General features: G+C 45.0%; 1 protein-coding gene and 1 long non-coding RNA gene across 2 annotated transcripts in view; one reads left to right on the top strand and one right to left on the bottom strand.

The window, feature by feature from the left end:
- ANK1 (ankyrin 1) overlaps positions 1-1362 on the bottom strand; it is a 135547-nt gene extending 134185 nt beyond the window's left edge. Inside the window, exon 1 of the mRNA XM_030312564.1 lies at positions 1309-1362. Coding sequence (XP_030168424.1) covers positions 1309-1335 — 27 coding nt within the window. The 5' untranslated portion in view covers positions 1336-1362. The remainder of the gene's footprint in view (positions 1-1308) is intronic.
- Positions 1363-1667: 305 nt separating this feature from the next.
- On the top strand, positions 1668-16759 carry LOC115511972. The gene is made up of 3 exons (XR_003968248.1): positions 1668-2006; positions 3045-3177; positions 16430-16759. It is a non-coding gene; the product is annotated as an uncharacterized LOC115511972 (long non-coding RNA).
- The last annotated feature ends 819 nt before the right edge of the window (positions 16760-17578 follow it).

Genomic DNA, 17578 nt, shown 5'->3' with positions numbered 1-17578 from the left:
TATTTGGTTGGTGAAACCAGTCATGCTCCCTTCAAACATTTGTTCATAACCCATTCCTTAATCCTGCAAGACGCCGTGCTCGCATTTGGGTCTGAAGACTGTTCCTGCGGCTCATGTGCCACTCACCGTCACCTCCCCAAGCTCTGAGGTCTGTTATGGAACAGCCTCCAAGACTCACTTTGAAACTGTGGTCTAGGGTTGCCCAGTGAAAGGAAAAGACTCAGATGCACTGGGCCTGGCTCCTGCTTGCTGCTGGTGAGGCTAAGTGGGAGTCCCCTGGTTCCCCACAGACCCTCCCCTTCCTGGGGAAGGAAATCTATCATCAGGAAGGCAAATTGTAAAGATGCTCAACCACTAAAAACATATTCCCACTTAATATGGTTTTCCCTGTACCCAAAGACTCTTACACAAGTTAGAAGGGGACATGTTCTCCCAGACGATTATACTGGGCTCCCTCTGAGGATGTGGCCTAGGGTCCAACTCTGGCCTCTGAATCCCCAACTAAAACCAACAACCTCACTGTGACACAAGACACGTTAAAGACAGCAGACCTGCCACGCTGTTAGATGGTGATATGTCCTATCACTACAGGGAGAATTGGAGGTGGGGGGGAATAGCTCCCTGTAATGCTCCATTGCCGTTTAAAGAGTATCTATCAGACCCTAGCTCCCAGAACCACTCTGAAGCCTTTTGCCCCTCTTTCTTAGGCTTTTCTCCCTCTAGTAAGTTAACAACACAAATCCAAAGTTCAGTGTTTCAAGAACAATAAACGTGTGACAATGAGGTGACTGGCTTCTGTGAGTCACTGAGGAAAACAAGCAAGCCCCCTTCCCAAGGAGGGTGACCCAACCCCCACCCCCACTTCCCTCAGAGCAGCCCACATTCTCAGGTGCCCCTATTGTCCTTCAGGGCCACCAGCCTGTGAAAACACACCTGAAAGATACACTGCTCAGCAGAGTCAAAGGAAAGCTTCTAGAATCTCAATAGACCAAAGAAGGAATATAATCTGAAGATTATTCTTCCCAACCCCTAATGCGGGCAGAACATAATTCAGAGAACCAGGTAGGTGGAACTCAATTTGACAGCAAATCTCGGGCTGTAAAACATATGAACTGGACTAACTGAGTCAAGCAGAGGCCACCTGACACCATCAGCAACCAAGCAAATGAGTGCTGACGCTCTTACAAAGCCTGGAGCCCAGGGGGTGCCCGTAGATGAGCACACAGACGGCTCTGCTCTCTGGCACCCCCTGGCCGGCTCCTCGCCCTTCCCGAGCACCACTCCTCCCTTTCGAGCTGCGGCACTCACTTTGAGGAAGCCTCTCGTTAAGGACATGCCGGTCCCTAACCAGGATCCCTCCGGGGGTCCGTCGCGGTCGGCTGTGGGAACAGCTGGGGCTTCGGGACGCGCCGTGCCTGTGCCGGGCCTGGGCCGTCTGGAGCCAGGTGGCCGCAGAGCGCGGCCCTCCGACGGCCTTATCGGCAGCAGAGGCTCCCTATCGGGCTGCCCCGGAGCTCAGCTCTCGGGCGGAGGGGAGGAGCCCGCCTGGGGCTCACAGATTACGGCAGCACCCTCGCCGGCTCCCGCTCCCCCACCCTGGGCGCCGGGCCCAGCTCACCAGGCCGCGAGCGGGGACGGCCAGCCCCTTCCGAAAGGTGCGCCGGAGGGAGGAGGCGAAGGGAGGATCTGCTCGCCACCTCTCCCTCACGGGCCGGCCGGCGGGCCGCGCGGGTCCTCCAGAGGCAAGGCCTCCCAGAGGAGGCTCCAGGAGACAAAAACCCCAGGAGGGGGCAGCGTTCCGTGCATGGGCAGAGGACTTTGGGGGAGCCGCTGGCCTTCTGTGCTAACCAGCCCCTGGTGGGCAGGGGCCTGCGGCTGTGGCCCTCTGTTTTTAACATGCTTTCACTGGACGGCCCCGGTGTTCCTGAATTGCTGATTTGCAGGGAATCTGGGCACAACCTTAATAATATCAGGGCCCAAAATAACAAGGTTCCTGGGAACCAGAGGTGAGTCACCACAAACAGCCGCTTAGAGGGAAGGGGGGCCAAGGCAGCTCCCCACACCACAGCTTCCAAGAGGCGGGGCTGCCCACAGAGCCGGTGCGGGGCCCATCTCAGGCCAAGCTGCTGCAGGCGACGCTTGGGAAGGCTTCTTTTGCAGCATCCGTCCATCACACAGTGGGATGAGGTGGCATCGTCCCAGAGTGGCTTTATTCGTGAGAACACTGTGCCCTGGAGTAGCAGTTGGTGGCTGGCAGAGGGGACAGATGACCCAAAGGATCGGAGCTGAGCTGTAAGGCCTGGAGAATGGCAGTCTCCCTGGGGCCTGGGAGTGGCTTCACCTAGATGGGGCTGCCATGTATGTGAGATGTATCCTGGTTTTCCTCTCAAAAGCATATTGACACCTCTGTGGTCGTCCTGCCCAGGAAGGCTCACTCTGTCCTCGCTCACATGCCTCTCAGCCTCCCACTAGACTGAGGCTGGTCCAGGTCCCCTGACAGGCAACCATCTGGCTTAGGAGCTTTTCTGCAGATCCAAACGGTCCTGTTGTGAGGGCACAGCTGCCGTGGAAAACGTGACCGAGGGCCACTCCATGACCCTCTGTTTTCCACAGCAGCTGGAAAGCACCCCAGTGCAGGCTGGTCTCCAAGCAGACCAGCACCTGACGTGGTGTGGGGAGGGCAGAGCAGGTTCTGGGCCACATTTTGACTAAAAATAACCACCACAATCATTATAGAACAAGTCCTTACAGATGTCTTTTGAAGCATATAATAAGAAACAATGGCTTTTGTTTTTTAAGGGGCCCAGAAGCCTAAAAGATGTGAGAGAAGCCGGTCATGTTAGGCATGACTTCAACCAACTCTACCACAGGACAAATGGTCTTACTTGCCAACAAATATTGGGCTAGCCTAGTCCACCATGCAGAGTGTTGCCCCGCACCTCACTTAGGTGTAGGAATGGGTTTGGAATCGATCATGTGTTGATTGGTACATTGCACATTCTCAGTAAAGGTTTCTGGAATTAATCCATGGTTGTCACCAGCAGCATGATAAGAGCAAGAAGCCATTTCACCATCCAGAGAAGAGGAAAGACTGTTTTTCTCTTCAGAGTTTCCAGTCCCTGAGGAAAAAAGGCCAGCAAGGAAGCATGGAGTATAACACAATTTAGAAAATGCCCTGTAAGTAGAAACAAATGTCAAATCTTTGGCAAGGGTAGACCGTCAGGCAGGCTTGATGCTTTGTGTGAGGTCCTCGTGTGTTACTTCCTGTGGCAAGACAGTCCCCCACAGGTCCCTGAGCCCTACACTCCAGCAGCTGAGTGACTCGGGGAGCTGGGGCACCTCAGAATTTAATCCCAGAACCACATCCGCCCCAGGCAACCCAAGGTTCTTCTCTCGTGGATACATCAAGGGCTGGGGGGAAGGCCAGGCACATGTGGGGCAAACTAACAACCAGGCTCAAGGGATCAGGACCCGCCACGCCAGCAGCTGGGTCTCAAAGAAGTGGACCCACGACATGCGTGATCCCCCCGAATTCATCCCTGGAGCAGCGTTCCCTGGGTCAGTCAGGCAGGGATGGGTGCTTTTTGTGATATGGGCTGAAGTGACATTGTCACTCCCTTGTCAGCAGACTTCTCTCAAGAACTTTCACAAGCTCTCTGCCATGTAATACCTTTTTCTTTCTTCAGTCTCTCAAAGGGAGCCACAAAGCTGTTCCAGCGCGTGATGTGCAAGCCCAGGCTATTTCGAGATTGGGAGGATGCCTTGAAAATTCAGCACCGCCCCCCCCCCCGACCCCGGGTCTTTCACAAGCCCCTCTTCTCTTTGTTTGGTTTATATATTTACATACGACTTTATATCCAGTGCTTACTGTGTGGCAGGCACTATTCCAAGCACTTGACATTCATTTACATAATTCTTACAATTCATTTGTGAAGAATTATTTACTATCAGTAGGCCCAGTTTATAGATGAGGAAACTGAGGCATGGAGCAATCAAAAAACCCACTTAAGAACAGGCAGAGCCAGCTTCCAGCCCAGGCAGTCTGAATGTAGGGTCTGGAGCCCAACTGGGTTATTGTGCTTTAGGATCAACACTTTAATTTTGTTCATGGTTTGCCAATCCATTTTCCTTCATACTAATCAACATTAATATATTTTGTTCATTAATTATCAATTAATTAATTTTTCTTAATACTAATATATTCATTCCATTACTAATAAGTATATACTATAAAAATTCAACAACTGTTGGATGTTGCAAGTATTGTTGTTTTGCAAGTATTTTTTTAATGTTTATTTTTTTTAAATTTTTTAAAAATGTGTATTTATTCTTGAGACAGAAACAGAGCGTGAACAGGGGACGGGCAGAGAGAGAGGGAGACACAGAATCTGAAACAGGCTCCAGGCTCTGAGCTGTCGGCACAGAGTCCAACGCAGGGCTCTAACCCACAAACTGTGAGATCATGACCTGAGCCGAAGTCAGACGCCCAACCGACTGAGCCACCCAGGCTCCCCAGTAATGTTTATTTTTGAGAGAGAGAGAACGCAAGAGCGGGGCAGGGGCAGAGAGAGACTGAGAAATCCTAAGCAGTCTCTGCGCTGTTAGTGCAAAGCCTGAGGCAGGGCTCGAAAACACGAACCGTGAGCTCACGACCTGAGCCAAACAAAGTAGGATGTTCAACCGACTGAGCGACCCAGGCGTCCTTCTTGTGTTGGTGTTCTATTTTTCAAAGATGATAAATAAGTCAATAGAAAAAGGTTTTAATAGGTTTTTATTATGAAACCAGTAAGACATCCTCATTGAAAAACATACAGTCTTTCATCATCTGGTTCCTTTTACCTCCTGTCCCCACCACTCCCCAGACAGTTGTCAACACCATCCCAAACTTTGTGTTCATCAGTCCCTTGCTCCTCTTTCTAGTTTTGCCACCTCTGTATGTATCCTTCTGAACAATGTATTGTTTAATTTTGCATGTTTTCTGACTTTGAATAAGTGGAATTATGGAATAGCTTCTCCAGCTATTTTCATTTCTTATGCAACATGATGTTCCTGAGATTCAGCCAGGAGTGGTTTATTAATTTTCACTGCTGTACAGTATTCCATTGTATGCAAACACCAGGAATTATTTATCCATTTTACTGCTAATGGAATCTGAACTGTCTTCAGCTTTTCGCTATTAAAACATTACCGCCACAAGCATCCTCGTAAGAGCTTCGTGCTGCACGTGTGCAAGATTTGTCTTGCGCACATGGGCGGGAGCAGAATCCCTTCCCTGTAATGTACATACATCTTCACTTTTACTGGATAACGCCGAGCTGTTTTTGAAACTGGCTGCTCAATTTGTACTCCTAATAGCAGGTGGTGCCGTTGCTCCTAAAGTTTGTCGGACTTTTAAACTTTTGTGAAACTGGCAGGTGTAAAATGGTATGTCGTTACAGTTTTAATTTGCATTTCCCTAATTACTAAGGTGGTTGGGCAGCTTTGCACATGTGTATTGGCCACTTATTTTCCTCTTCTGCAAAATTACTGTTAAGCAGCCCTTTGCCCATTTTTCTGTTCTGTTGTTTGTCTTTCTCTTATTGACGTGGAGGAGTTCTTTCTATAGTCTGGATAGGAATCATTTATTAATCACATGCATACAAATATCTTCTCCCAGTGTGTGGCTCATCTTTTTACTTTTTAAAATAGTATCTTTTAATGAACAGAAGTTGTCAATTTTAATGTAATTAAAAATTTTTTTTCAACGTTTATTTATTTTTGGGACAGAGAGAGACAGAGCATGAACGGGGGAGGGACAGAGAGAGAGGGAGACACAGAATCGGAAACAGGCTCCAGGCTCTGAGCCATCAGCCCAGAGCCCGACGCGGGGCTCGAACTCACGGACCGCGAGATCGTGACCTGGCTGAAGTCGGATGCTTAACCGACTGTGCCACCCAGGCGCCCCATAATGTAATTAAATATAACAATCATTTCCTTTGTGACTGGTGCTTTTTCTGTCATGTTTAAGAAATCCAACCCTGGGCTCGACAGGAAGATGGCGGCGTAGGAGGACGCTGGGCTCACCGCGCGTCCTGCTGATCACTTAGATTTCACCTACACCTGCCTAAATAACCCAGAAAACCGCCAGAGGATTAGCAGAACGGAGTCACCGGACCCAAGTGCAGACGAGAGGCCCACGGAAGAGGGTAGGAAGGGCGGCGAGGCGGTGCGCGCTCCATGGACTGGCGGGAGGGAGCCGGGGCGGAGGGGCGGCTCGCCAGCCAAGCAGAGCCCCCGAGCCCGGCTTGCAAAAGCGGAGGGGCCTGACGGACTGTGTTCCGACAGCAAGCGCGAATTAGCGTCTGGGAGGTCATAAGTTAACAGCTCTGCTCGGAAAGCGGGAAGGCTGGAGGACAAAGGGAGGGTGAGCTGCGGAGTCCCTGGACGACAGAGCTCAGTTTGGCGGGGAACAAAGGCGCTCGCCAGCGCCATCTCCCCCGCCCATCCCCCAGCCAAAATCCCAAAGGGAACCGGTTCCGGCCAGGGAAATTGCTCGCTCCGAGCAAACACCCAACTCTGTGCTTCTGCGGAGCCAAACCTCCGGCAGCGGATTTGACTCCCTCCGGCTGCCACAGGGCCCCTCCTGAAGTGGATCACCTAAGGAGAAGCGAGCTAAGCCTGCCCCCCCTGCCGCCGTGCACCTTGCCTTCCCACCCCAGCTAATACGCCAGATCCCCAGCATCACAAGCCTGGCAGTGTGCAAGTAGCCCAGACGGGCCACGCCACCCCACAGTGAATCCCGCCCCTAGGAGAGGGGAAGAGAAGGTACACACCAGTCTGACTGTGGCCCCAGCGGTGGGCTGGGGGCAGACATCAGGACTGACTGCGGCCCCGCCCACCAACTCCAGTTATACACCACAGCACAGGGGAAGTGCCCTGCAGGTCCTCACCACACCAGGGACTATCCAAAATGACTAAGCGGAAGAATTCCCCTCAGAAGAATCTCCAGGAAATTACAACAGCTAATGAGCTGATCAAAAAGGATTTAAATAATATAACAGAAAGTGAATTTAGAATAATAGTCATAAAATTAATCGCTGGGCTGGAAAACAGTATACAGGACAGCAGAGAATCTCTTGCTACAGAGATCAAGGGACTAAGGAACAGTCACAAGGAGCTGAAAAACCCTTTAAAGGAAATGCAAAACAAAATGCAAACCACCACGGCTCGGATGGAAGAGGCAGAGGAGAGAATAGGTGAACTAGAAGATAAAGTTATGGAAAAAGAGGAAGCTGAGAAAAAGAGAGATAAAAAAATCCAGGAGTATGAGGGGAAAATTAGAGAACTAAGTGATACACTAAAAAGAAATAATATACGCATAATTGGTATCCCAGAGGAGGAAGAGAGAGGGAAAGGTGCTGAAGGGGTACTTGAAGAAATCATAGCTGAGAACTTCCCTGAACTGGGGAAGGAAAAAGGCATTGAAATCCAAGAGGCACAGAGAACTCCCTTCAGACGTAACTTGAATCGATCTTCTGCACGACATATCATAGTGAAACTGGCAAAATACAAGGATAAAGAGAAAATTCTGAAAGCAGCAAGGGGTAAACGTGCCCTCACATATAAAGGGAGACCGATAAGACTCGTGACTGATCTCTCTTTTGAAACTTGGCAGGCCAGAAAGAATTGGCACGAGATTTTCAGTGTGCTAGACAGAAAAAATATGCAGCCGAGAATCCTTTATCCAGCAAGTCTGTCATTTAGAATAGAAGGAGAGATAAAGGTCTTCCCAAACAAACAAAAACTGAAGGAATTTGTCACCACTAAACCAGCCCTACAAGAGATCCTAAGGGGGACCCTGTGAGACAAAGTACCAGAGACATCACTACAAGCATAAAACATACAGACATCACAATGACTCTAAACCCGTATCTTTCTATAATAACACTGAATGTAAATGGATTAAATGCGCCAACCAAAAGACATAGGGTATCAGAATGGATAAAAAAACAAGACCCATCTATTTGCTGTCTACAAGAGACTCATTTTAGACCTGAGGACACCTTTAGATTGAGAGTGAGGGGATGGAGAACTATTTATCATGCTACTGGAAGCCAAAAGAAAGCTGGAGTAGCCATACTTATATCAGACAAACTAGACTTTAAATTAAAGGCTGTAACAAGAGATGAAGAAGGACATTATATAATAGTTACAGGGTCTATCCATCAGGAAGAGCTAACAATTATAAATGTCTATGCACCGAATACCGGAGCCCCCAAATATATAAAACGATTACTCATAAACATAAGCAACCTTATTGATAAGAATGTGGTAATTGCTGGGGACTTTAACACCCCACTTACAGAAATGGATAGATCATCTAGACACATGGTCAATAAAGAAACAAGGGCCCTGAATGAGACATTGCATCAGATGGACTTGACAGATATATTTAGAACTCTGCATCCCAAAGCAACAGAATATACTTTCTTCTCGAGTGCACATGGAACATTCTCCAAGATAGATCATATACTGGGTCACAAAACAGCCCTTCATAAGTTTACAAGAATTGAAATCATACCATGCATACTTTCAGACCACAATGCTATGAAGCTTGAAATCAACCACAGGAAAAAGTCTGGAAAACCTCCAAAAGCATGGAGGTTAAAGAACACCCTACTAACGAATGAGTGGGTCAACCAGGCAATTAGAGAAGAAATAAAAAAATATATGGAAACAAACGAAAATGAAAATACAACAATCCAAACGCTTTGGGACGCAGCGAAGGCAGTCCTGAGAGGAAAATACATTGCAATCCAGGCCTATCTCAAGAAACAAGAAAAATCCCAAATACAAAATCTAACAGCACACCTAAAGGAACTAGAAGCAGAACAGCAAAGGCAGCCTAAACCCAGCAGAAGAAGAGAAATAATAAAGATCAGAGCAGAAATAAACAATATAGAATCTAAAAAAACTGTAGAGCAGATCAACGAAACCAAGAGTTGGTTTTTTGAAAAAATAAACAAAATTGACAAACCTCTAGCCAGGCTTCTCAAAAAGAAAAGGGAGTTGACTCAAATAGATAAAATCATGAATGAAAATGGAATTATTACAACCAATCCCTCAGAGATACAAACAATTATCAGGGAATACTATGAAAAATTATATGCCAACAAATTGGACAACCTGGAAGAAATGGACAAATTCCTGAACACCCACACTCTTCCAAAACTCAATCGGGAGGAAATAGAAAGCTTGAACAGACCCATAACCAGCGAAGAAATTGAATCGGTTATCAAAAATCTCCCAACAAATAAGAGTCCAGGACCAGATGGCTTCCCAGGGGAGTTCTACCAGACATTTAAAGCAGAGATAATACCTATCCTTCTCAAGCTATTCCAAGAAATAGAAAGGGAAGGAAAACTTCCAGACTCATTCTATGAAGCCAGTATTACTTTGATTCCTAAACCAGACAGAGACCCAGTAAAAAAAGAGAACTACAGGCCAATATCCCTGATGAATATGGATGCAAAAATTCTCAATAAGATACTAGCAAATCGAATTCAACGGCATATAAAAAGAATTATTCACCATGATCAAGTGGGATTCATTCCTGGGATGCAGGGCTGGTTCAACATTCGCAAATCAATCAACGTGATCCATCACATTAACAAAAAAAAAGAGAAGAACCATATGATCCTGTCAATCGATGCAGAAAAGGCCTTTGACAAAATCCAGCACCCTTTCTTAATAAAAACCCTTGAGAAAGTCGGGATAGAAGGAACATACTTAAAGATCATAAAAGCCATTTATGAAAAGCCCACAGCTAACATCATCCTCAACGGGGAAAAACTGAGAGCTTTTTCCCTGAGATCAGGAACACGACAGGGATGCCCACTCTCACCGCTGTTGTTTAACATAGTGCTGGAAGTTCTAGCATCAGCAATCAGACAACAAAAGGAAATCAAAGGCATCAAAATTGGCAAAGACGAAGTCAAGCTTTCGCTTTTTGCAGATGACATGATATTATACATGGAAAATCCGATAGACTCCACCAAAAGTCTGCTAGAACTGATACATGAATTCAGCAAAGTTGCAGGATACAAAATCAATGTACAGAAATCAGTTGCATTCTTATACACTAACAATCAAGCAACAGAAAGACAAATAAAGAAACTGATCCCACTCACAATTGCACCAAGAAGCATAAAATACCTAGGAATAAATCTAACCAAAGATGTAAAGGATCTGTATGCTGAAAACTATAGAAAGCTTATGAAGGTAATTGAAGAAGATTTAAAGAAATGGAAAGACATTCCCTGCTCATGGATTGGAAAAATAAATATTGTCAAAATGTCAATACTACCCAAAGCTATCTACACATTCAATGCAATCCCAATCAAAATTGCACCAGCATTCTTCTCGAAACTAGAACAAGCAATCCTAAAATTCATATGGAACCACAAAAGGCCCCGAATAGCCAAAGGAATTTTGAAGAAGAAGACCAAAGCAGGAGGCATCACAATCCCAGACTTTAGCCTCTACTACAAAGCTGTCATCATCAAGACAGCATGGTATTGGCACAAAAACAGACACACAGACCAATGGAATACAATAGAAACCCCAGAACTAGACCCACAAACGTATGGCCAACTCATCTTTGACAAAGCAGGAAAGAACATCCAATGGAAAAAAGCCTCTTTAACAAATGGTGCTGGGAGAACTGGACAGCAACATGCAGAAGGTTGAAACTAGACCACTTTCTCACACCATTTACAAAAATAAACTCAAAATGGATAAAGGACCTAAATGTGAGACAGGAAACCATCAGAACCTTAGAGGAGAAAGCAGGAAAAGACCTCTCTGACCTCAGCCGTAGCAATCTCTTACTCGATACATCCCCAAAGGCAAGGGAATTAAAAGCAAAAGTGAATTACTGGGACCTTATGAAGATAAAAAGCTTCTGCACAGCAAAGGAAACAACCAACAAAACTAAAAGGCAACCAACGGAATGGGAAAAGATATTTGCAAATGACATATCGGACAAAGGGCTAGTATCTAAAATCTATAAAGAGCTCACCAAACTCCACACCCGAAAACCAAATAACCCAGTGAAGAAATGGGCAGAAAACATGAATAGACACTTCTCTAAAGAAGACATCCGGATGGCCAACAGGCACATGAAAAGATGTTCAGCGTCGCTCCTTATCAGGGAAATACAAATCAAAACCACACTCAGGTATCACCTCACGCCAGTCAGAGTGGCCAAAATGAACAAATCAGGAGACTATAGATGCTGGAGAGGATGTGGAGAAACGGGAACCCTCTTGCACTGTTGGTGGGAATGCAAATTGGTGCAGCCGCTCTGGAAAGCAGTGTGGAGGTTCCTCAGAAAATTAAAAATAGACCTACCCTATGACCCAGCAATAGCACTGCTAGGAATTTACCCAAGGGATACAGGAGTACTGATGCATAGGGGCACTTGTACCCCAATGTTCATAGCAGCACTCTCAACAATAGCCAAATTATGGAAAGAGCCTAAATGTCCATCAACTGATGAATGAATAAAGAAATTGTGGTATATATACACAATGGAATACTACGTGGCAATGAGAAAAAATGAAATATGGCCTTTTGTAGCAACGTGGATGGAACTGGAGAGTGTGATGCTAAGTGAAATAAGCCATACAGAGAAAGACAGATACCATATGGTTTCACTCTTATGTGGATCCTGAGAAACTTAACAGGAACCCATGGGGGAGGGGAAGGAAAAAAAAAAAAGAGGTTAGAGTGGGAGAGAGCCAAAGCATAAGAGACTGTTAAAAACTGAGAACAAACTGAGGGTTGATGGGGGGTGGGAGGGAGGGGAGGGTGGGTGATGGGTATTGAGGAGGGCACCTTTTGGGCTGAGCACTGGGTGTTGTATGGAAACCAATTTGACAATAAATTTCATATATATAAAAAAAAAAAAAAAAAAAAAAGAAATCCAACCCCCAACCCTGGGGGCAGCTAAGTGGCTCAGTCATGTTGAGTGTCCGACTTCAGCTCAGGTCACAATCTCACAGTTCGTGAGTTGGAGCCCCGCATCGTGCTCTGCCATCGGCACAGGGCCTGCTTTGGATCTTCTGCCCCCCTCTCTCTCTGCCCCTCCCCTGCTTGTGCTCTCTCTCTCAAAAATAAATAAACATTAAAAAAGAGAGAGAGAGAGAGAACTCCATCCCGAACCTGAGCTCATAAGCACATTTTCCTGTATTGTAAATATTTTAGTTTTGATTGTTACATTTAGATCTTTCAATCCATATGGCTTATTTTTTTTTTTAATTTTTAACATGTACTTATTTTTGAGAGACAGAGCACGAGCAGGGGAGGGGCCGAGAGAGAGGGAGACACAGAATCCAAACCAGACTCCAGGCTCTGAGCTGTCAGCACAGAGCCCCATGCAGGGCTTGAACTCACAAACCATGAGATCATGGCCTGAGCGGAAGTTGGACGCTTAACCAACTGAGCCACCCAGGCGTCCCTCACATGGCTTATTTTTGTGCATAATATGAATTAAGAGTTCTATTTTTTCCCTATAGAGCCTTGATTATCCTAGCACCGTTTATTGAATAACCTGTCCTTTCTCCACTGAAGTACAGCACCATGCCCATTATGGTGGTGTCTCCACGTACATGGGTCTGTTGGGGGCTCTCTCCTATTACCCTCTGGCCTGTGCATCTATCTCATTGCCAGTATCATGCTGTCTTCATTGCTATTGCTTTATCTTAAGTTTAATATTGTTCGTAATAAGTCTTAATGTCATCTTGCTTTAGTCCTCTTTAAAAGTATCAAAGCTTCTCTTGGCCCTTTGCTCTTCTACATACATTTAGGAAAATGCCACACACACACACACACACACACACACACACACACACAAACTCTCTAGGGATTTTGACTTCAACTACATAGAATTTGTTTATCAATGTCAAGAGAAGTGACTTTATGATATTGAATCTTTCAATTCTGTATACTGTGTATCTATATACATATTCAAGTCTTTAATGTCTTATAATTTTCTCCATAAAATATCTTTCCCATTTTTTTAGGTTTATTCCCTGGGATCTGGTCATTTTAATGCTGTTAAAAGTGAGATCTCTCATTCTATTTTTATTTTATTATTACAGTGTATAGGAATATTATCAATTTGTATCTTGAACTTGTAACCAGCAGTTTTGTTGAGTTCTTTTATTAGTTCTAATAGTTTCTGTCCATAATTCTCTTTGATTTTTCTCTATAGACAGTTATTATTCATAAATGAGGACATTTTGGTCCCTTTTGCTCTTTTTATACCCCTTATTTTCTTTTCTTGTCTTATTACATTGGGTAAGACATCCAGTACACTGTTGAACAGAAGCAGCGATGGCAGATGGCAGCATATTTATCTAGTCACTGACTTAAATGTGGCTGGTTTTAAAGCTTCACCATTAAGCATGATGATGTGTAGGTTTTTATGGATACCATTTATTAGTTAAGGAGGGTACTTTCTAGTTCCAGTTTATTAAAAGCTTTTAATCAGGATTGAATGTTGAAATTAAAGTTTTTGTTTTCCTTTTCTGTGAAGGTGTTGCATTGCATTAATAGATTTTTCTAATGCTAAACTATCCTTGTATTCCTGAGTTAAACTCCTCTTGGCCATAATATATTACTTTTAATATAGCACCACTGATTAGAGTTGTGACTTTTGTTTTTAATTTTTTTTAACGTTTATTTATTTTTGGGACAGAGAGAGACAGAGCATGAATGGGGGAGGGGCAGAGAGAGAGGGAGACACAGAATCGGAAGCAGGCTCCAGGCTCTGAGCCATCAGCCCAGAGCCTGACGCGGGGCTCGAACTCACGGACCGCAAGATCGTGACCTGAGCTGAAGTCGGACGCTTAACCGACTGAGCCACCCAGGCGCCCCGAGTTGTGACTTTTATATAGGATTTTTGCATTCATAAATCATACTGGTTGTATTAATTTGGTACTGCTGCATGACAAATTACTCCAATCTTTTAGAAATGTAAAATCACACAAATTTCGTACTTCACAGCTTCTGGGGGTCAGCAATTCAGGACCAGCTTATCTGAGTCTTTCACGAAATTGCAGTCAACCTGTAGCTAGGGTTGCGGTCATCTGCTCGCTTCACTGGGACTGCAGACTCCACTTCCACAGTCCTCAGATGGCTCACTCAAATGGCTATTGGCAAAAAGCTTCAATTCCTCATCTCGTGGACCTATCCATAGGGCTACTTACGTGTCTTCATAACATGGCAGCTGGCCTCCCCCAGAGTGATTCAAGAGAGCACGACAGAAGCCACAAGCCTATTGATGATCTAGTCTGGAAGCCATCACACATCATCACTTCTACCATATTCTGTTTCCTAGAAGCAAATCACTAAAATCCAGCCCACACTTGAGGGCATGGGCATTGGTCAAAGGAAGCGGATCAAAGAATCTGTGGACGTATTTTAAAACTATGGCATTGGCCTATTATTTTATTTTCTTATATTGTCTTTGGTTGTCTTACCATCTACACTAAACTCATAAATGAGCTGGGGGTGGGGAGCTTTTCTTTCTTTTGTGTCCTCTGCAATGGTTTGTCTAGGAGAGGCATTCATTACTGCCTACAAAATCATCTAGTTCTCATGTCTTTTTCAAAGAGATAGTGACTATCGGGGAGGGAGGTTGCTGATTTGCTGGATTTAATGTTATACATGTATTCAGGCTACAAGCTTGTTAAGAGATCAATATCTGGGGAACATATTCCAGACTAGGAAAACTTTGTTCTCACTCTCTTAAACCTCACACATCTTTATGTACTCAGCACCGGCCTAAAGTGCTGAAAATTCTCACATTCAGGCAAAATGTAAAATAGAGAAGCAACCTCATTATTTTAAACAAGCACTTCAGGATGAAGAGTTGGGGGAATTGAAAGGTGAAAGAGGTTAAATAATAAGCACTTAGTTAATAAAAGATAACCCAATGGTAGACTCCCACCTATTCTGGTAAATTTAGGATAGTAGCTCTCAAACGTTTTGGTCTTAGGAGCCCTTTACCTCTTAAACATAATTGAGGACCCCACAGAGCTTTTTGTAAATGTGGGCTATGTTTATCAATATTTACTATATTAGAAATTAAAATGGGCAGGCAGCTGGCTGGCTCAGTGGGTAGAACATAGGACTCTTGATCTTAGGATAGTGAATTCGAGCCCCATGTGGGACATGGAGCCTACTTAAAAAAAAAAAAAAAAAAGAACCACTCTTTTGGGGTGCCTGGGTGGCTCAGTGGGTTGAGTGTCTGACTCTGTTTCAGTTCAGGTCGTGATCTCACAGTTCATGGGATCAAGCCCCGTGTCAGACTCTGCACTGTCAGTGCTTGGGATTCTCTCTCCCTCTCTCTCTGCCCCTCCCCTGCCCGCATGTGCATGTGCACTCTCTCTCTCTCTCTCTCTCAAAATAAACATTACAAAGATATATAGATATAAAGAAGTTAAAATTGAGAGTTTTAAAAACTAATATTTACTAATTCATTTGGACATAGCATTTCACATAGCCCATTTCACATTAACATAGATAAAATTTTTATGAAAAAAACTACATTTTCCAAAGCAAAACAGAAATTTACTAAGAAGGGGATTATTGCTTTACATTTTTGCAAATCTGTTTAATGCCTACCTTAAGAAAAGACAGCTAAATTCTCATATCTGCTTCTGCATTTAAGGTGTTGCAATATGTTGTTTTGGTTGAGGTACCGGAAGGACCTGGCCTCACTCAGATATGTAGTCAGGGAAGGGCAGGGTGTTTTCACAGTGTTTTCTATTAATCGTGTACATTCTTGTTAGTACACCAAAACTCAGTCAGTCTTCTCTTAAGGTTAGTTGCAATGTGAATCGCATCGAATATCAATGAACTTTTTTTTTTTAAGTTTATTTATTTTCAGAGGGAGAGAGAGAGAGTACGCGTGCACACATGCACACAAATCAGGGGAGGGGCAGAGAAAGAGGGAGAGAGAGAGAATCCCAAGCAGGCTCCATGGTCTCAGCACAGAGACCCACATGGGGCTTGATCTCAGGAACTGTGAGTTCATGACCCGAGCCAAGTTGGACGCTTAACCGACTGAACTTTTTATGTTCTTTCCACCATGAGAGAATGAACGGGAAAGGCCAAATGACATCTTAGTAAGAGTGAGGACAATCTTAGCCTCAGGACCTCTGGAAAGACCTGGGGGTGCTCCCTGAGTCCTTTGAAACTGCAGATTTCGGCACTCAAATATTCTCTGATGCTGAGACTCACGGCCCCAGAGGATGAGAGACTGGACGAGGACTCCTGTGTCCTCATTGTGGAAGGGAAACTGCAGCCCCTGACAGAATGGGATTTGTCCAGGGTTGTTGCAGAGCAACGTTCCTTGAGTCCCCTGCTCTTTCCACTACAGGGGGAAAAACCAGAAGGGAGATCAAGAAAAGGAAGAGGAAGAGCAGCAAGTCAATGTTCTAAGGTAGCAGACCACCACCGACTCCACTTCTGATGGTTTTATGTGCTGGTGATCCAACTGATTGCTCTTCCAGGCCTTTCTTTGCCTCAGAAGTCCCTTGTTTATGCCTGCATTTGACCTTTGTCTTAGTCAGACAGTCTCACCACCAAGAGACATGAGAAAAAGCCATCGAATTCAAATCAATAAAACTGTACTTCTTATCCTTTTAAGAGGAGGGCTGGAAGAATTAAATACTTGACCATAATAATAATAGCATTTATTAAGCACTTACTACGCACTTGTGTATGCATTCATTCATTCACTCTTTATTTCTTTCCTTCTTCCTTCTTTCCTCCTTCCCTCTTTAGTCTCTCCCCTCCTTCTCTCTCTCTCTCCTTCCTTCCTCCCTCCCTTCCTCCCTCCTTCCCTTTCTTTCTTCTTTCTTTCTTTCCTTCACTACTCACCAAGTACCTGTTATGTGCCAGGCATGTTACAACGTACACAATGGTAGAGAAAACAGACACAGTCCAAACACTTCACATCCATTATTCACTTATTAATCCAACAACAGGTGCGGTAGGCACTGTCAGAATGCCCATTTTAGTGATGAAGTCACTGAGGCAGGAGCCGTGCTTACCGAGGTCACAGAGCTAGTGAATGAATCTGGGTCTAACTCTGCAGCTGTTCCCTGTACGCACAATAGTATATTGCCTCCAGAATGGCTGTGAGCCACTGGTAGTTTGTCTGAATTTATGCCTCCTGGAGTCCAGCATGGAAGATTGAGTCATTATTGCGCCACCCCTTTTGACTCTCTCACCTTCCTTCCCTGACCCCCTAACCCAACACTGTAACCTTACATCCAAGAGCCAGGATGTGGCTACACAACTTGACAGGAATGGCAGGTTAGAGTCAGCTGTGTGCTAGACCTGGTCGAGTGGTGATGGTGGCGGTGGTGATGAGGACAATGACAGCCTGGGGGAGGGGAAGGGCCAGTAACGTCTCTGATCATCTCTAAAAGACTCTGAGGTAAGAGGTGGAAATCTAAGGACATTAACTTCCTCTTATATTTAAATTTGAGGGTAAAACACTGGTCTTCCAGGGGCCCTAGCC

Source organism: Lynx canadensis, chromosome B1, assembly GCF_007474595.2.
Source record: "Lynx canadensis isolate LIC74 chromosome B1, mLynCan4.pri.v2, whole genome shotgun sequence".
Lineage (NCBI taxonomy): Eukaryota > Metazoa > Chordata > Mammalia > Carnivora > Felidae > Lynx > Lynx canadensis.
The sequence above is the reverse complement of the archived record's forward strand: the minus strand, read 5'-3'. Positions and strand labels throughout refer to the sequence as shown.